The sequence below is a fragment of the Orbicella faveolata genome, unplaced genomic scaffold (genome assembly GCF_042242905.1).
Source record: "Orbicella faveolata isolate gen_17 unplaced genomic scaffold, um_ofav_v1 contig_12, whole genome shotgun sequence".
NCBI lineage: Eukaryota > Metazoa > Cnidaria > Anthozoa > Scleractinia > Merulinidae > Orbicella > Orbicella faveolata.
In genome coordinates, this window is record NW_028301539.1 from 31,805,341 (window position 1) to 31,825,719 (window position 20,379).

The window sequence follows — 20,379 nt, forward strand, 5'->3', positions numbered from 1 at the left end:
CCCGTAATGCAGTTCGGTGGAGTGTTGACTGTAATTTTCGTTGCTACAGACTTTTCTTAACACTTTCTCGATCACTTTTTGAAGGCTTCATAAATCTTTAGGCCTGGAAAGATGACATCACAGTACAGGGTTTGTGACATTGAATTTACATGCTTCCAAGTGGTTGGGTAAACCTGAAGCCTTGTGTTAATTTTGAGCTCTTTTCGTTGAAGGTAGCCGATTCAAAACGCGAGGAGTTCAGAAAGTATCTGGAAAAGGCGGGAGTTATGGATGCTTTGACGAAAGGTAATTTTTGCGTCGTTTAGGCAGTCGAATTTAGCTCCTGTTGCTAAATTCTATTTTGTTATGTGTTTACAGTTCTCGTGAATCTGTACGAGGAACCGGAGAAACCAGCTAATGCATTAGAGTATCCTTTCAAATAGCTAATATTTCCCTTAATTAAGACTCAACTTTTAAGCTTATATAAATTTACTTACGTGTCAGGAGTTCTTCCTGGTGGTTAGCAATTTTTTTAATTGAAATACTAAGTGTATACGCGTAGAGAGTTATCCGTTCAACCTTGCAAGTTGAGAAGTTTATCACTGATTGTCAGGTATCAGTCAAAAGCTGCTAATTAACAAAATGTTGATCAGCTCTTGATAACTAAGTTTGTGATTCTTGAGCCCTTAAATGCTATAATTGAGAGTTTGGTGCTAAACTTTCTGAGGACTACGCAAAAACTAGTGCCAATTGATCTAATTTGTATCAGAAGTACACATTATTTTAACACTTTTGGATCAATGTGTAACAATTTGTTCAAAGATTTTTATTACCTTAATAATGCTCAAGCTTTATGAAAGAACATCTCCATGGGGGACCCCCTGAAACTGCCGACATTGAGTCTTTGAGAAATGAAGTCTCAGACTTACGACAGAAAGTTGATCAGCTGACGGCAGAAAACAGTGAATTGAAACAAAGAGTAAGTACAGGGAATTTGTCAATTGAGTGAGGTAACAAATGCAGTGAGAACCAATGGCATTGCAAAGAACTTTTGTGTTACTGTTGCTGCAGTAAAATCCACCAGTTTGAAAATTATGTGGTATAAGATAACACAGAGTTTGTAAAATTAGGTGAATTTTTGGGATTTTTTAATTTAATTTTATCTAAAATTCAGTTTAACATTCTTTTATATATATATAAGCTGCATAGTAATTAAACCCTTAAAACTTCCATAAATGCATTAATACCAAACTAAGCAGACTGTGTACCATATCAGTATTGACATGAATTACGAATCTTAGCATCCATCTATTTCCAGTATTATTCAAAATAGATGGATGGCCTCTGTTTTTGTCTTGTTGATATTTGTTGAACAATAAATTGTGGAAATGGTTGCTGATGTGGGGTTGACAGTGAAATAAATAATTGCATTGACAGTTCTACAAACTCTTAAATATCCATGTATTCATTGTTTTGAGTTCTGTTGTGAAACTAGCTCAAACCCAACATAATTCAATTGGCTTTTTCTTGTAGCAGTGGTAGGTTCACATGTTTGCAATTCTGTGAAATTATTGGCTTTCTTTTGTGAAGAATCTGATGATAAAATTGTCATCTAGAACACGATTAAGTAAGAGTACATAAAAATTATGTAGAATATTGAGAAACAAATTGGAAACCTGGAAACCCTGAATCACTTTTAGTGTACATTGAATAACATGTTTATCACCCCAGGTCTCTAGATCAGTGCTTTCAATAAGATTTGGGTTAGGCTGCTGCCCTGGCCCACAACAATTTCATCTAGTAGTATTTCTTTAAAAAACTGCTAACATTATTATAGCTAGCAATTCACTGCAGAGTACCTGATGGGTGTTCTGTCAGGTGCTACTTCTCATATTAAAAGTACTGTACATAGTTGATGGGCAATTGCACATTGTTGATGACACACATCATTTACAATTGGATAGTCCACTATTTGTTATTTTGTCATTACTAATGTCGCCTGAAACAGTTGAGAATTAAATTATACAACATACTGACCTTTAAACAATGTAAAATTAATACTGTCTGTTTTTAGATTGTGATATTGTATAATTCTACACTGTAGAAACATTAAACCCTTCTGTGAAAAAGCTAGCATGTAAACAAAACCATTGTTTGTGACAGTCATCATTTAACTATAACAGATAATATCACTTTCTGAGCCACCATCTACCGCTAGTGCATTCAAAAGTGTTGAGAAGCAGCTGTCGTGGGCCCAAGGAACTCCTGTAAGTCCCATCCACTCGATAACAACAGACTTCATCACTTGCTGGCACTAAAACAGTAACTTATAAATTATAGGGGTGGTGAATGGTCCTTTAAAAACATTTTGGTCATGTTACAGGTAGCTAAAAATCTCAATTTTTTTTTTTTTTTTTTTTTTTTGATGGGGAGAGGGAGTTTAGGGCTACTGTCTAAAGCGGCCTTCACACGGCAAATTTAAGTTGGCAAACTCAAGTTGGTGTGTGTGAACGGCACAAAAACAGTCAGTAAACATGTTGGCAAACTGTTGGCAACAAATAGAACTTGTCTCTATTCTCGCCAACTTTTTCACCAACTTTTTTGTGTTGGTAAACTTGTTTCTGACGTGTGAACGATTGGCAAACATGTGTTGTTGACTGTCAACCAATCAAAACACGGGCTCTATACACATGATTTATCTGCATGACACTTCACAAAATAGCGGACGCAATTCAAGATGAACATGAGGCCACTTTTGAATTTATTGAAGACGTTCACAATTGTCCAGCTGTGTGGGACATTTCATCTGTAGTCTACAAAGATACCTAAAAACAAACAAAAGAAAATGGAGGAGCTAGCAGACAAACTGGGTTTCGTCCAAACCTTTCTATTTCTCCACCGCTTTCTGTTTCTTTTCTTCTCTTCTTCTGTTTCACTGTTCTACGTGAGTGCCACTGCACTAAGTTGGCCATGTTGCAAATTACCATGTGTTGTGATTTGACGCGAGTTTGACGTCTGAAGGTACGAGTTGGCCAACCTTCTGAAGTTTGCCAACACGAGTTTGCCAACTTAAGTTTGCCGTGTGAAGGCCGCTTAAGAGCCTCAATTTCTTTTAAACATTACGCTGAGGAAGTCTTAGGCCTGCAGTTCAAGAAATGACAGTCTTATTTGTGTCACCAAGTGAAACTTACTATCATCATCTTCATGCTCTCTCTCCTCTTCGTTGTGCCAGAAGGCGCATAAACCCAGACCATTTGCCACCCCTTTGAATGTATTTTTCTTTTTTAAAAAAACACTTTTTAAAGACCTAGATCAGACCACTATATTTTTTTATTTGATATTTGCCTCGCATGAAGAAAAGGGTATTATTGAATAAGACCAAATAAAATAGTAGATCCATACAAGAAATGGCAAAAGTAGAAGCCATGAGGCATGAAAGTATTGAGTTAGTACTGAACATTATGCAGGTCTAATACCAAGGAGTTTTTATAGTCTGTTTGTTATATACCCACGTGACAGATTCTAGTTTCTATCAATTTGATAATTCTTGACTGTGGACTGCTGTACACATAAAATATTGAAACTGCCAATATACTTAAACAATTCAATGTAAAGGTCTGATCTGGGTCTTTCTGATCTGGTAAATGTGAAGCACATTTAAACTTACTTGACAGAATGTAATTTGCACCTTTTTGTCAATTCATTTATTCTACCAGTAACTGTTAGTTTTCTCATGCTCGGTCTTAAAACTTCTTAAAAGCCTTTGATGTTTAAGTTGTCTTTCTCCAAGGTGATTTACATGGGACGAAAATAATGTTTCAAACCAACTTAGCCAGCTTAAATACTGATATGGGAATTAACAGCATACTAAAAGTAGCTTTAAACTAGATGCAAAGCCGCTCCAACAGCCGTAGATCTGCAAGGACTCCAGGGCCTGTTATTGTACAGGAGCCTATTGTTGAACTTTCTGAGTAAACCTGTGAGTAATTTTGTTCTTCAGCACGTGGTTTAATGTTTGCACCGTAATCCTGGCACGATAGAAACAAAAAAAATTAACAAGAACATAAATCACATTAATTTAGATGTAAAAGCTGCTACAGTTGCATTTATTTTTAATAAATGGGCTGGTCCTTGTATAACCTGATGATTAACATTATTTGCAGGAGAATAAAATTAAATATGTCATTCACAGGGTTCCAGATAAGTTTTCATTATTCAAGGCAGGGTGCCAACAAGGAATTGCAATGGGTCAATTCCCACTGTTCCCACCAAATCTTCACCATTTTTTTATTAATTTGTCAGGTCGTGTAGCTGACCATGTAGGGTTTATACCTGAGGCCCCTCACTTACCTGGAACTATGCATTCATTGCTAAGCAATATATCATTGGTAGTTTGTTACAGTATGTGATTGATAAGAATTTGATGGATTCAAACCAAGTAATGTAGACCAAGAATTTAATGCCTGATTTTAAGTGAAATTGACTTTCATAATGGCTTGTATGAGTAGCCAACTGCTCTGCTAGTAAAGCATGGAGGTATCAACTCTTGAAGGGAATATTGTGCGCTCATCTGATGACTGTGGAACATGTAAATTTAGGAACAGGGCTGGTGTTGTCTGCAATTTTTTCTCTTTTTTCATAACAATTAAAAATCTTCCTAGAAAGCAAAGAATGTTATTTTTCAGACAAGGTCCAGGGTTACCTTCCTATCTTTTAGTTTTGTTGTATTTTTTAACATTTATGCCAACTTTGACACTGCCACTGAATTTGTCACTTATTTGTTGCAAACCACTCCAGATATTTTAACTGTTTTGATATTCTTTGGCATGATGATGAAGAGTCTTTAATGTCAAGTACTAAGATCTAGCACATAGCAGTTTAAAAGGAGCAAAACCATCTTTCTGTTGCACTGGAGAATTAAAAACAGCTGGTTTCTTGTAGTGTCTGTGATGCACATCTATGTGATTTGTAATATGCAATAAGCTGTCATTATGTAATCAAAAAATCAATCGTCGTAATGGCAGTTAATATATGCTTATGTTATTTCGAAGGTCCACCTTTATACTGTAAGAATCTAATTCTTGTCTGACAGTCTTGAGTAAGTACAGGATTGGAACATTTTGGAGCTTTTCAAGAACTGCAAACTAGATGGCTTTAAAAAAGATGTTTTGATTAACCAGGACAAATTTCTTTCTGAAAGAACTACAGCAAATGCGAGAAGACACTTAGGATTTTCATGACTGAAGTGTGATTAATTTTTATTTGTGTTATTTCATTTCCTTCTTTCAGTTACAGTCCTATGAACCACAAGCTGAGGATAATACCCCGGTAAGGAATGCTATGAATGCGTAGATTAGAATCATTCTGTGTAGTACGATACAGACCGATCCATATTAGCTTCCTTTCTTCTTTTCTGTTGGCAAAATACCATCAAATCTCACCACCAAAGTTATGTTCAGAGACGCAATCCTAGGCTTTCAGGTTTGTAATTTTTGCAGTCACTGCAACACATCAAAGTGAGGATCTCCTTGACAGCTACATTCTGGGACGTTATCTAAGATCTGCAGAAAAAAATTTACTCGCTGTGCCTGGTTTCAAACTAAATAGTTATGGCCGCTGTGCTTTCTCTGTTGCTGCGCCGTTGCTTTGGAACAGTCTTCCACAACATGTTAGGGATGCAGAATCGCTGGACATATTTAAAAGAGAGCTGAAAACAGTTTTTTTAAGGGTGCCTTTTTAAATTGAAAATTTTATTGTAGTTATTTATTTTAATTTATCTTCTAGCTTCTTACTTCTTTTCGTAATGTGAATTTTTAACCTTGTAAATAGCACCTTTGGACCCTTGGGAAAGGGCGCTTTAGAAATGTTATTATTATTATTATTATTATTATTATTATTATTATTGTTATTATTATTATTATTATTATTATTATCATCATCATCATCAAAGTAGACTGCCAGCAGTAACCTCAGAAAATGCCAATTGCAGATTATTGTAAGTTCATAAGTAAGATGTGTTACTTAAGTAAGATATGAGAGAAAAAGTGTTCCCATTTAAGGTGTACGTAGTAATGTATCTTTTTTCTGACTTGCAGGGAGAGTAGCTGAAGGTTACTTGCAGAGTTTGACATCAACAATGTACAGCCTTCAATCTGTTTTTGTTTTTGTTTTTGCATTTATTGTAAGGTCCATTTTGTAAAATATCAATTGTTTCATTAAAGTGAGTATTGTGATGTGAGAGTGTGGACATTTTGTATTCTCCATTGTGCAGTTCCAGAAAATATACATACTCCCCCCCCCCCACCTCCCCCCCCCCCCCCACACACACACACACAGAAGGGATTGGAATTTCTTGAGGGGTGAGGGGTTCTCTTAGACCAAAACATTTAAAGAAATTTAGTAAGCTTAATTGAAATTTCCTAGAGTACAGTGTATGTGAATTTTTTCTTAAAATTTTTAACTGCGTTTTATGGAAAGTCATTTTGGAGAAAAATATTCCGGTAATTCCCTATGAGAATTTTCGTCTCTTGTACAACCCAAGTACAAAGTGGCCAATAATTTGTATACTGAACTAGATAATTTGAGGGGTATTTTGCCTGGGGGGGGGGGGGGGGGACTCCGATATAAGAAAGACGGGGGTGCTAGTCGGAAATTTTGAAAAGAACCCCTAAGAGGTATGAAGACCCCGTTTTGTAGGCGTAGCTTCAAATTTTTCTCCCCTAAGAGGTACCAATTCTTACATACCACCACATGTTATCTCCTTTCGTATTTTTTCGGCCCAATGCCCTAAAAGGTACCGCAAATGGGCTCCCGCTGTAGACCTTTTGAAGCTAAACACCCTAAAAAGTACCAAAACCGCGTTTTTTAGCCCTATGTACGATGAGCACCCCCGTCATTTTTATATGAGAGTTCCCCCGGGAGTATTTTGTGCGTAGTGTTTCGTGTGACCTGGCTTTGATCTGAAACGAAATGGCAATAATGTAAGTACTACAGGTCACTTTTGTAAATGATTTGAACCCAAGAGTATCAGTAGTTCGCCTGTAATCTACCGGGTGAGGGTAGTTCTGAAAAGAACTGTTGTTGGTGACTGATGTTTCGACAACCTGAGCGGAAGTCATCTTCAGAGTCAAGTGAATAGTGTTTGTCAGTAGATGATGTTATAAGTCTGGTCCGTTGAAAGTGATTGGTCAGCTTAGTCATGATAGTGTCGGCTGTAAGACTCGTGTAAAATTTGTCAGCAGTCATTGGTCAGTTTCTATTATTAGTCAAATCGGTTTGTTTGAGGTCCGTCTATTGTTAGTCAAGTTAAATCGGTCTGTTTAGAGGTCCGTTTGAAGGTTTCATTTACGTTGTGGATGTACAGTCGATTCTAAGCAAGGGCGGACCTATAGGGATCTATGTGCAGAGAGGTGCGCACCCCTCCCCCCCCCTTTAGATGAAGCACTCTTCTTCGTATTCGTTGTTAAAATTTGTTTCCCTTACCAGTCAGTTACTCCATTTATTAATGGTGCACCCCTCCTAAGAAAAATTCTGGATCCACCCCTGGTGCCGATAGTTGTTGACATCTGTTATTGGCGTTTGTTCTAAGTTAGTGTACCAGCTTTCCAGAGTCAGTCGTTGTACGTTTGTGTTCAGTCAGTCTCGTGTTAAGGTTTTTGCTAGACTCACCAATGCCTAGCAGTCGGAGCATTTGATCTTGTAAACTGCTCCCTGCCTGTTTGTTGGGTTCGTCCCTGTCTTTAACGTTGGTGAGAAATAGGCCCTTTGCACGATCCGGTCACATGGTACAAAATCACACGTGCTGGGACGCAAGTTGCACAGTGGGACTTCAAAACAAAGCAACTCGTACCTGTCCACCTTGACCTGCCTTTGGTTTGGAAGTCCCACTGTGCAACTTGCTTCCCAGCGAGTGTGATTTTGTACCACGTGACCGGATCGTGCAAAGGGCCTATTACTGTAAGTGTCGTAACGTAGTCGTAGGCTTTTGTGCTACACGGATGTTGTAGAAGAAGGAAAGCCCTTCATGTTAGGTTTAGTTATTGTAGTAACAGGTATCGGGTTTCTGTTCGTTGCGTCAGCTTCAGTACACGGTAGGTCGGTAAATGTTTCGTCTAATTAAGTCAGCGTTATAGTTGTTCGTCACATAAGCAGTCGCGCTCGTATCATTGAGTCTTGATGGTAGTGGCTTTGTGTGATGTCGGGTTCTAGGATGATTCGTCAAGAATTCTGTCGGTATGCGTGGGTTTCCTGTACACTGTCGTTCGAAGTTCGTTGTTGTCTCGGCTTACCAAACAGTCTAGCACAGCCAATCCGCCTTAAACCAAGCCATTAAATTTAGGAAAGTGCAAAGAAACTGATGAAATCTAAGGGCTTGAGCAAGCGTATTTTTAAGATTTGGTACAATGTCGGGAAACGTTTGTAAAAATATTGCCATGTAATGTGTTAAGGGGAAAAATTTATGACCTTTCAACTGTGAGACGTCTCCTCCATGAAAATTGTCCGGGGCAGAGTATGTTATAAACCAGTGTAATTTATTTCAATCAGATACGTTTCTGTAAGGTTTCTTTGCATTTTGACGGTATAATCAGCACAATTTGCTCACGGTTTTTTACCTTACTAAACTTTCAAAGAGATAGCTTACACTAGGGAAAATTCAAACGAAAAGGTCCAAAAGACTTTGTATTCTTTTATTTACTTCAAGAGGATCTACATGCATTATTTGGGCTGGGATAGTATGTGTGTCGATATATATTAACAACGGAAAGATGAACATAGCTGGTTTCAATGGCCGTATGGGATTTCAGAATGTGGCCGTTGGCCGTACTAACGGGGTGGTCGCAGTAACGCCTTACGGGGTGGCCACATTACCTTGTTGGCCGCATTAACGGGGTTTTCTTATAAGAAAATGTATGGGCGTTTCTCCGGGACAGCAGAAAGTGACCGTAAAAAAGCGAGGTGACCGTAAAAACGAGGTGACCGTAAGGCGGGACTTCAATGTAAAATGTCAGTCCTACCCAGCGTTATGTTTCATGCCTGATCGATTTGCGGTTTCAAACAGATTGAGCGGTGCGACCCCTTTTTCCAACAGGGTCTATTCTTTTTAAAATCTTTCTAAAAAGCTACCTGCAAACTGGAAAACTTGCAGTCATGACCAACGATAGTCAGGCTGACCAGACATCTTTTCGGGCGCTAAAGAGACATGTTACACGAGTTGAGGAGACGAGGGCGTGAGAACATCGATAGAAAAGAATTGGCAATTGAATGCAGCATGCTCTCATACATTCCCTGAATAGTGTTCCTATCGTATACATGTTCTGTAATTAAATAAATCATTTCTGTACCTTGAATGTTAAGAGCTATGGATCTAAAATTTCGCAGACAGTTTCTCTGATGATTGACTTTAGACCAACAAGTAATTAATTGAAATGTTTCCACGCATTGTTGGTAAAGAATCAATACAATAATATTTCTTTCTCCAATTGGCTATATAAAAAGTTGCAAGCAGCTTTATTCCTGGCATACATACATTTGAGTATTATAATTTTAGAAGGCTTAATCAAAACCCTTCAAGGATTGTACAACAAGCATTTTGCCGCGAGGTCAAAATAAAAACTAAAATGACTGGTAGAAAATTAAGGGCCACATTTAGTCCTTTGGTTCGTTCATGTTGCTTGTAACCTTATGACTGGCTAAGGTTACGCGGCAAGCATTTTGCCGCGAGGTCAAAATAAACACTTTTTACAATGCTTCCAAGGCTAAACTCTTCGTGAGTTCGTTCATGTTGTTTGCAATGCGATGACTGGCTAAAGCACTTTTTACAATACTTGCATGTAAACGGCTTCTCTCCTGTGTGAGTTCGTTCATGTTTCTTGCAATCTGTTGACTGGCTAAAACACTTTTCACAATACTTGCATGTATACGGCTTCTCTCCTGTGTGAGTTCGTTCGTGTTTCTTGCAATCTGATGACTGGCCAAAGCACATTTTACAATACTTACATGTATACGGCTTCACTCCTGTATGAGTTCGTTCATGTCGCTTGCAGTTTGATAAGTCGCTAAAGTGCATATTACAATGCTTACACGTATAAGACTTCACTCGTGCATGAGTTCGTTCATGTCGCTTCCAACCTGATGATTGTTTAAAGCACACTTCACAATGCTTGCATGTATATGGTGTAACTCCTGTATGAATTCGTTCATGTTTCTTGCAAGCTGATGAATGGCTAAAGCACTTTCTACAATGCTTGCAGGTATAGGGTTTCTTTCCTGTGTGAGTTCGTTCATGTTGCTTGCAATTTGATTTTGCATTAAAGCACTTATCACAATAATTGCAGGTATACGGCTTCACTCCTGTATGAGTTAGCTCATGTTTCTTGCAATTTGATAAGTTGCCAAAGCATTTATCACAATTCTTGCATGTGTATGGCTTCACTCCTGTATGAGTTCGTTCATGTAGCTTCAAACTTGACAACTGGCTAAAGCACTTATTACAATACTTGCATACATATGGCTTCACTCCTGTGTAAGTTCGTTCATGTTTGATGAAGTTTGATAAGTGGCTAAAGCACTTGTTACAATACTTGCATGTATATGCCACCATTCTTGTGTGAGTTAATGTTCACATTCTTTGTAAGGTGATAAATGGTTAAAGAACTGGCCACAACACTTGCAATTGTCTGCAATTAAAATAAAATTTAATTTTATGTTAAAACCTAGATACAATATTATTGGTTCGTGATACTAGAGGTTTGAGATGAAGCTGCATCGTAACACACTTAAAACCCCAGTCATGTATAAGATATTAAAGGATCTAATTATTAATCATGAAATAAATGCAAATGTTTGACAAACGATAAGCTTGCGAACCCAACAAGTCTACTCGTTCTCACACATTCTTTTTACCCTGGTACAGTATAGCAAGGTTCACGTTAGGTAGAGAGAATTCAATTGAATTAAATAGTTTTTATTGGAGTGCATATGAAGTAAAAGTAATTGTTGCTTATTTGAACTAGGCTTTCCAAAATAAAGAAGAATGGTGTTTTCCGTTTTGAAATGCCTTCTTTCGTTTTAGAGAATTTTCGTTTTTGTATTATGCGAATGAGGAAAGTGATGATGTCATAAGTAGTTCCACCAAAAGAGTACAACACTGAATAACAAATATCTCTAGAAATATTAGAGCAGTGTTCTTTTAACTTGTCATCAGAATTGTACATCACAAAAGAAACAAAATGACACTCATTGTGTCAATGGTGTTTCTCCGCTTCTACACTGCTCCAATATTTCTAGAGATATTCTTGATTCAGTGTTGTATTGTATTAGTGGAACTGCTCATGACATGATCACTTTCCTCATTTGCATAATACAAAAACGTAAACATCAAAGGTATTTTTAGCCTCAATTTTTGAACCCAGCAACCAAATAACATTGACACTTTGAATCTGGTGGCAAAATAATTTTGAATAAACCTGCCAGTGCAACCTGGTATGGAAATATTTACAACTCTGTACAGTCTAGTGACTACGATAATGAATTGAACACTGTGTGGCTAACCCTGAACTACAAAGCCAGCTGCAAAGATGAATTCTAACCCAGTGGCAAATATTATTCTCAAACTTATTAATAATTCATCAAGGTAAAACAAAGAAAATCGCAACCGTGAAGGAGGTTTGGATACCCAGTCTTAATTAGCATAGATCTTGACGATTTTACCTCTCCGTTTACTCCTTAGTTTTTGTTTTGATTGAGAAGATACATAAAACACTCCAGACTGCAGTGTTTCATCGGCTATCCAAATACCTCAAATTTCGTCAAAAATACTCCGTTGCATGACGTATTTTCAACTCTCTTCTCAGAATTCCAGAATCATTTAGATTAGATTTAGATTAGTTTGGCATGAAGAAAGCATTTTTATAATCTCTCTTACCTTTATAAACCAGCAACAGACCAGCGACAACGAGTCGACTACAAATCACATGGTAGCCACCATTACAGAGATTACACTTGAACCGAGTCTCTCAATTCCTGAAGGTCGGCACAGGCCCCCAAGCTCACGATGCGAGGAGTTACCGTACCATTTTGTTGTTGTTGTTGTTGTTTTTTTATCTTTTTTTTTTAAAGGCGGGGGTTAACATGAAGGCCATATTTTTGCTGGGTCTTATGGTTTGAATGCAAATATCTCGTTCACATTTCAAGCAGTGAAAAATCTCTCTGCTCATTTCACATAGCTACGTTTTGTAAATTTTTTGGTGATTTTTAAGTATATTTGGGGATAAATAGTTTTTCTCAAAGGATTGGTACAATTTATGGAAATAGGAAATTTTGAAGATTTGATGTTGTTTTAAAATTAGAATTTGAAGTTAGAAATTGGTAGACGTACAGCGGTTCTTAAAATGAGAAGCTTTTTTGTCGCCTTTTTCGGGGGAAGTGGAAACAAATTAAGAGCTGGTTACTGAGCTTCTTGAGTTGCAATTTTATGACGAACTGGTTGTAAAGTGGCGGTGAAATGTATAGGGAAATAATATAATTAACTATCTCAATGAGACCGAAATGTCTCGAGATTTACTCGAGTTCTTTTAATCAACTTTGACCTTCAAAACGCGAGTTGTTTTAATGAATTGGTTCCGTTTCTCTGGATATGGGATTTCTAATAAGCATTCGAGTTTGCCAGCAAAAACTATGGTGCTATGAATGTCTACGATGACACAGACAATGTAAACCAATTTAATTGCCTTCGAACGAGGGAGAACGCAAGCCTAATTTTGTTCTGGCGCCCTGTGTGCATGCTGGTTGACATTCAAATGTTGTGTTTTGATGGCCCATCGTTCTCATGGCAAACTCAAAGCAAAACTGAAAATCGATTGAATAGAGGGGGTAAGTTTCTATAGAAACTGTGGTGCTGTGTCGATGGGGAGTATAACAATATATATCAATTGGGTTGATAATGTGAATTGCCCACCGTAAAAAGATTCGAAAGCTGACGTTTCGAGCGTTAGCCCTTCGTCGGAGCGAATCGAGGAATTGTGGGTTGTGTGTGGTTTATATACAGAAAGATGGAGCGCACGCTATTGGTTGGTGCATGGTAACGTGAAAAACAATAGAATAAATTAATTGATGAAAAGCGTTCGTTGATACCGTGAGGATTAAGAGTGCCGACTAGGCGACCGATTCCGAGAACACCTTCGTGACGTAGAGAAAGACGACAAAAACGCATCTAAACCGGTCGCGAGACACTTTAATCTGCCCAATCATTCTAAGCAACATATGGCAGTCTGCGACTTTTCCCTACATCAAGGAAGCACGGAAAGCCGCAAAACTCTAGAACAAAAATTTATTTTTCAAATCGGCACTCTTAATCCTCACGGTATCAACGAACGCTTTTCATTCAACTAATTTATTCTGTTGTTTTCCACGTTACCATGCACCCACCAATAGCATAGCCCCATCTTTCTGTATTTAAACCACACACACTGGCCACAACTCCTCGATTCGCTCCGACGAAGGGCTAACGCTCGAAACGTCAGCTTTGGAATCTCTTTACGGTGGCCAATTCACCAATTTAACCAAATTATCTTGAAAATCAATTGCTTTGATTTGATTTCCAATGTCATTTTTATTTTGTTTCTCAGTTTGCTTTCAGTTTATTTTTATTTTGTTTCCATTTTACTTTCAATTTATTTTTATTTTGTTTTCTCTTTAGTTTTATTGAATTTTAATTTTTTTTTTTTATCGCTCAGTTTGTTTTTACTTCTTTGTTATTTTTATTTCATGTCATCTAGTTTTCTGATAAATATTATGAATATTAATGCAATTTTCCTATGAGAATGCTGCGCCACCAAAATCGACCTCTATCCCCTCATTTAAATCAGAGCAGTGCAAAGGTGGATCTTCATAGGTCCCTTAACTTTGTCAACTAGTCTAGGCTTCTTTCGATTGTTCTGCGAAAATGGAGTACTCATGGTTTGGCCTCAAAATTGTAAACTTGCAGCCGCGAAAAGTTGTCTTTCCAACAGCTGTATTTCGTGATCCTCTAAAAGCTCCCATAGATGAATGGAAATTCAGTGACTTACCTTCAGTTCAGTTGTTCAGTGGGTGAATCAGGAATCGTTCGTCCAAGTTCACGTTTTAACAAAACAAGACATGACAAAAATTTGCAGAGCTCAAGCGATTTAATTTCTAGAAGCTTTTGCCCAAGAGCTTTAGGCCAAGATTTTCTTATCCGTTCCGTTTGTTAGCCCTGTTTTTGCATTTCTTGTTACTAAAATGTAAGTTTCGAGTTCAACTGTAGAACCCATGTGAGTAGAACGTGAGATCTTTCATAGTTCTTACATCCAGCTTATTTGATCGATCAATTGCTGCCCGCGCGTCACCCATTACGCATCATAAGTTACGCGTGCTGGCGCGGCAGATATATATATATATATATATATATATATATATATATATATATATAAAGTTAAGATGCTTCGAGCCAACAGGGATGCCACGCGCCAGAAGGATCCAAAAGGATTCGTAGTCCAAACCTCGAGTAATGAAATTTGTAGGCAATTGTGGAAAACGAGGACGGACAACTTCGAGCGAAAAAAAAATATATATACAATAAAAAATCTAAGAAATCTAAAAAAAAAGTTTAAAAATTTAATAAAAATAAACGTTTCGGTCAAAGACCTTCATCAGTTGCAGTGATGATATATATATATACAATGTGGGAGGAAAAACACAAATAAACTACAAGTTCATCCCTACTACAAGTTTATTTGTGTTTTTCCTCCCACATTGTATACTTCGCTCTACTCTGATGTATTGAGCACTGTTCTACGAAAATCAAATTTTACACTTTATATATATATATATGAATCAACAAATTAGCTTAGAAGCGTGTGTTTATTATCCATGGCCAAGCTAATGTAGAGCACTTTGCAAAGTTCAGTTGTAAGGTTACGCAATGGTCCACATTAGAGGAGGACAAAAGGCTACTATGTCACTGCTAAGAAATGTCTTTCAAAAAACAGTTAAAAAGAAATCCCCAACCCCTACCTACTTTCATTCCCCACCTACCCCCGCCCAACCCTCTCAAAATGCCATCCTATAGTTCGGGTGGCAATGGTTGTTTTGTTTCTCATCGTGGGTCGTATTTCTCAAAGTGAGTCGTTTTATTTCTCATAGTGGGTCACAGAGGGTCGTGCATTTATCCTAAAATATCGACGACAGACCATGAATTTTTTTTTTCTCAATGCATTCCACGCAGTTCAACGGGTCTCAATGGGGTTGATCGTCTACATGATCCAGGATCAGCATCCATAACTTTCACAATCCTAGTTGGAACACGTGTTATAACAATAAATAAATGAATATTAAAATGCATGAAATTAAAACAATGTTTGTTCTTCCAACAACTCCCGTGACGGTCACATGAAGATTTTTCCGCCTGTGACGTAGCTTCAACCTTCTACGCATGACTAGTCAAAGATGGCGGCCAAACAGAATGGCTTTCTACTGTTTACTGGCTTGTTGTTTCTCTGTGGGCCTTACGCTTACGGACATCTTCCAGCAAAATGTAATCTGCCTGTAGGAAAAGCAAAAACATACTCCATAACAGACTGGTAAGAAAAGCAATCCAAGTATTGTGTTCAAAAGTCTCTAAACATGGAAGAGAGAGTTTCGAAACTTCCGTATACCGTAACTGCGTATAGATGACTTGTAAGTCTTTCTAAATCTGAACTGTTTCAGGACTTGGAAGATTGTCGTAGACAAGCTACAGAAGACATACTACATCAATATTTGTGGTAGAGTGCACCATCATGGTTGCAACGCAAACAAGGACTCATCTGTTTGTTCAACTTCAACTGACGATAAGAATCCGAAGAATATGGGTTCTGTAGGTCCTAAAGTTTTAAACAGTACAATTAGGACAGGCTTCACTGTGCAGTATACAGGTGCTGAAGACGATTGTGACATGGGACCCAAAACTAAATGGGTAACCAACATCTTCATGAGATGTGGAAAGTTTTTGGTAAACATCAATTTTCTTTTCTACAATAACTGCAGAAATTATTGCGCACTCATTTGCTAATTTTCATTTTCAATAAGCGGACAGACACATGAATTTATACAAAGATGTTATCGCAAATAACAAATTGATGTGAGTTTTTTATGCATCTGTCCTGTTATTGACAACAAATTTTGTCATGACATTATCAAAGTAGTCCGTGGATCCGCTCAGCTATCGCCTCGTGGCTCCACAGCCATGTTGAAAATGTTTTAACAAAATTCATGATCACCAATTACAGGACAGAAACATGAAAAACTGACATCAAAATGTTAATTACAAAACTGTGATTGCACTGTTGATTAGCAATAGTATTTGGAGTGCATTGAGTATGGTGATCTATGGAGGGAGTAGCAGGCCATGCCAAGTAATTTCAAAATCATACAAGCACACTCATAGTGAACAACCTCAATGGCATAGGTGACCAGTTACCTGTACAGCTAACCAAATGTGAAATTGCGAAAAAATTGTAATTGACTGGTGTAACATTATCCCATGCCATTTTCCAGGTAAGTAGATGCTCAGATTACTAATTGGAATCAAGAATTTTGGCATAGATCTGATTGAGGGTGTAGTCAGGAAAGTGATTTGAAAATCAGCCAACCATGTAGTGCTAGGTTGATTTTGAATTAAAAGTATGTTTTCATAAACCATCATAAAACTCTAAAAGTAATGAGCCTGGTTACCTTCAGAATTAGCGGCCTTTAGGGCTTGCTACTCTCGGGGGTCATTACCTCTTTGGAGTTGTTACTTTGTGGGAGCATATAAACCATAACATAAAGTTGATGCTTGTGTACCAAGTTGTCACAAGAATGGTACAGGTACATGTATCTAATTTCAGGTAACTAAGTATAAGAATTCTGCCATTGTCCCAATGCAAAACATGGCCAGTTCACAGTACTGTAAATTCTTTCACCTATTGTTTTCCTTGGACATGATTTGCTCAGACAAACTGTGGTATTTGTAACTGAGATGCTTTTAAAAACTATACAACATTATGTGTTAATTGGACACTAAGATACTAAAGGATAATGGGGGTGAGTTAACAATATTGGATTAACTTGAAATGAGAGTGACAGACCTAAGGCCTTATAACTCTGTTAACTGAGGTTTTAGATAAAATGATTGATTGATTGATTGATTGATTGATTGATTGAGTTGCATCGTGGTTAGTGAATCTAAGGTTTGCATGTGTGAACTGATTTAAAAGCCTTAAAAATGCATTAAATAAGTAATTATCAACCATATTTGGCTATCTCAGATACATGTTTGTTTGACAAAGCTCATGTGATCTTCACTCTTCATGTGATTTTTGAGAGCACTTCATCTAAGTTTTCTCTCATTATGGTTATTGATCAACTTTAGGGATCACCTCAGTTTGTGGATGTCTCTGTGGCAGGCAGTCTTTGTGTGGCAAACTTTGAGTTTGTCACAAATGAGGCTTGCAAGACACCGTCCAAGATACCTGAGATACCATGTTCACTGTATGGAAAGGACAACAAACTGAGGGATCTTACACCTCTAATTAAACTGAAAGGTACGGTATCAATATTGTGCAGAGGATGAATCAATGTTAAGTATATTTTTGTTTTTCTTATATGTATTTGTAAAGGTAACGTATGCAAATGAGCCAAGTGGACAATCAGGCCAGAGCTTATCCTGGTTTTCGTAACAGGAAGCAACTGGGAGTATTTCTACTCCCTTCTGGATGGGATGTCAGTCCATGGCAGGGTTACCCCCAGCATTAAATTTGCTGATACCCTTTTATACACCTGAGTCGAGAGAGGCACTGAGAGAATAAAGTGCATTGCCCAAGAAGTTAACACAACACAAATCCCCCGGCCACAGCTTGAATCTGGACTGCTCAATCCAGAGTCGCATGCACTAATAAAACATGAGGCCACCTCACCTCCTACAACACATATATGTACAAGCAGATAAACCCACACACTGACAAACAGCAGGACCCAAAGGAGGTTACTTGTATCATGTTTACAGTGAAAGTATAACTCTGTAAAAGTAACACTGTAACACTGTTTGGTGACTAAAACATTGAACATTTAACATTTGATCAAACACTGTAAAATATTTTGTTCGTTTGGACTGTGATTAAACATGTTTGATACCGTTTAGCCACTCAGTACGACATCAGCATGTTTAGTCACCAAACAGTGTTTGATCATGTTTGATCTCCAAATATTTGGACAGGGTTTCAGTCAAGTAAATCCTACATACCCAAAGAGCACAGTGTGTCAGTTTTTAGTTTCAATGAGTAGATCTTTCAAAGATAAGTATGGTGCTGAAGTATTTAATTTCAATTGGTGCATTGAGTAAATAAACTCAGAGCTCCCACAGATGCACCATTGTAACACAATTTTATTTTTAAGATAAAGAGTAGGGGAATCAATAGCAAACAATTACAACCGTCCTCATGACAGAATTTTCAAGCTCAAAATTTCAGAGTCAGTTGCTTTTGATTTCTCTGGTTTTGATCTTACAGTGTTTCTCCAAAAAACCTTTCTAACACATTTACTACCCATGTTAGGTCAGGGTATATTAATATGGGGAACATATCTAGTCTTTATCATCAGTTTGTCAATTGCTGTGCTCTACATACTATGACACTATGCCAAATGTTTTCCTTTCTGGCCCTTTTCCTCAGTAAATAAGTGCAACATACTTAATGTTAAGTTAAGTCACAAACACTTTAATTTCTTTGTCACAGGTGGACATGAGGTCTCTTCTTCAATTTCAAATTTTGATTTTCACATCAACGTTTGCAGAGGAATAACTGCTGAAAAGACTGGCAACACTCAAGACTGTCCCACAAACAGTTCTATGTGCAGAATAGACAAAAAGCTTCAAACAACAAACGATTTGGGAAATATCAATTACGCCAGTAATCTCCGATTCTCACCACAAAATGATATTATCCTTGTTTACAACACAATGCAAAAAGTTGACAGCTGCTTACCTGTAACTACCATAACCTTCAAGTGCCCAAAACAAATGGTAAGTTAGCAATGCAAACATGCTCATGGAGATTGTAATGTTTGAAGAACATTTTTAGCTTGGATTGAAGGATTACATGTACAGATGTATATGATTGGTAAAAGTCTTGTTACTTTGTGGGTGAATTCTGTCAACAACAGGCAATTAAACCTGTAGATCAAGGGAAAATTAAGTATACTCAGCTGTAACAGATGTTATGGGTTACAGCCCTTAATGCCAGCTCTGGTGAATTGTGTCAGGTGTCTAACCCATATCTATCAATCTGGAGCCAATTAAGGCACTCCAGTGGACCACCATGATATTCCTTAAGCACAGTATAAACTGGATGCATATATCTTTATTTCAGGGTGATAAAGGCCCATTGTTGACAGCTGCTGATGACTGTGCATTTGAAGTTCTCTGGGAGACAGACTTTGCTTGCCCACAGTCCAGTGTCATGTCTACAAATAGCTGTGTGCTGAGGAATGAATTTGTTAACTTCGACTTGACGCCGCTCACTAATGCCAGACTCACCCCTTACATGATAAAGCATGATGACGTTGATTCGCAAGGCAAAACAACCCATTATCATTATTACATCAACGTTTGTCAAGCACTTGTTTATCTTTGTGGAGGTTTGTGTCATGGACATTATATTTGATTGAGGAAATAGAAAACACTTTCCCAGTTTCTATTTAACAATTATTAGATTATAAGCTCAAGATTTGTAATGTGTTATACATGTAGTTGAAGAGAATGCAGTCGGAATCAACTATCTCGCATAGAAGTTGAAAGTAAATAGGCTACATTGTGTAATTGTTTCAGTATAAATCTAGTTATTCAAAACTTTATCTAATTCGTCTTCAGATACACTTTGAAAATGCAAAGAAGCAGCCACAGCCACTGCTGGGTTACTGACTATCTACAACATAATAGATAGTGTGTAGCGTAGCCAATAAGAGAGCGGCATTCATGCACAAATGCTAGTAGATTTATACTAACAAGTTATAGATGACACATAAGGGGAGTGTTTTTTAGTTCACCCAAATTAATTGTTATCAGTGTTTCTATACCCCAAAAGAAACAGAGAGAAAATCCTTTCTATAATGTGAGAAAAAGAAAGGAAAACCAATCTTTTCTTTTGATTGGCAAAATTTAGATCCTCTTTGATTTGTTCTCACCATATGTGTAATTACATCAACAGCCCATGCTACCTCTGTGTTTCTATCAAGTTTTAGTATAAATCTACAAACATTGTATCATTGTATCATTGTATCATTCTATCATTGTATCATTCTCTAATGTCATTCTCTGTAATATTTTATTGGCTATGCCACTCACCATCTATTCTTTTGTACATGTGG

At 37.5% G+C, this 20,379-nt stretch overlaps 3 protein-coding genes across 3 annotated transcripts in view; 2 read left to right on the top strand and 1 right to left on the bottom strand.

The window, feature by feature from the left end:
- The first annotated feature begins 7 nt into the window (after positions 1-7).
- On the top strand, positions 8-6,217 carry LOC149117572 (c-Myc-binding protein-like). The gene is made up of 6 exons (XM_089278102.1): positions 8-129; positions 213-285; positions 358-406; positions 829-958; positions 5,269-5,307; positions 6,075-6,217. The coding sequence occupies exons 1-6, from the start codon at positions 112-114 to the stop codon at positions 6,081-6,083; spliced, it is 318 nt and encodes a 105-aa protein (XP_089134228.1). The 5' UTR covers positions 8-111; the 3' UTR covers positions 6,084-6,217.
- A 2,429-nt stretch (positions 6,218-8,646) lies between these two features.
- Positions 8,647-12,626, bottom strand: LOC149117573 (uncharacterized). Its single transcript, XM_089277948.1, has 2 exons — positions 11,903-12,626; positions 8,647-10,655 (listed from the first exon to the last, which is right to left on the bottom strand). The coding sequence occupies exon 2, from the start codon at positions 10,577-10,579 to the stop codon at positions 9,659-9,661; it is 921 nt and encodes a 306-aa protein (XP_089134074.1). The 5' UTR covers positions 10,580-10,655; positions 11,903-12,626; the 3' UTR covers positions 8,647-9,658.
- A 2,789-nt stretch (positions 12,627-15,415) lies between these two features.
- LOC110044407 (cation-independent mannose-6-phosphate receptor-like) overlaps positions 15,416-20,379 on the top strand; it is a 39,164-nt gene continuing 34,200 nt past the window's right edge. Inside the window, exons 1-5 of the mRNA XM_089277544.1 lie at positions 15,416-15,578; positions 15,706-15,988; positions 17,390-17,561; positions 18,750-19,036; positions 19,383-19,650. Of these exons, the coding sequence (XP_089133670.1) occupies positions 15,445-15,578; positions 15,706-15,988; positions 17,390-17,561; positions 18,750-19,036; positions 19,383-19,650 (1,144 nt within the window). The 5' untranslated portion in view covers positions 15,416-15,444. The remainder of the gene's footprint in view (positions 15,579-15,705; positions 15,989-17,389; positions 17,562-18,749; positions 19,037-19,382; positions 19,651-20,379) is intronic.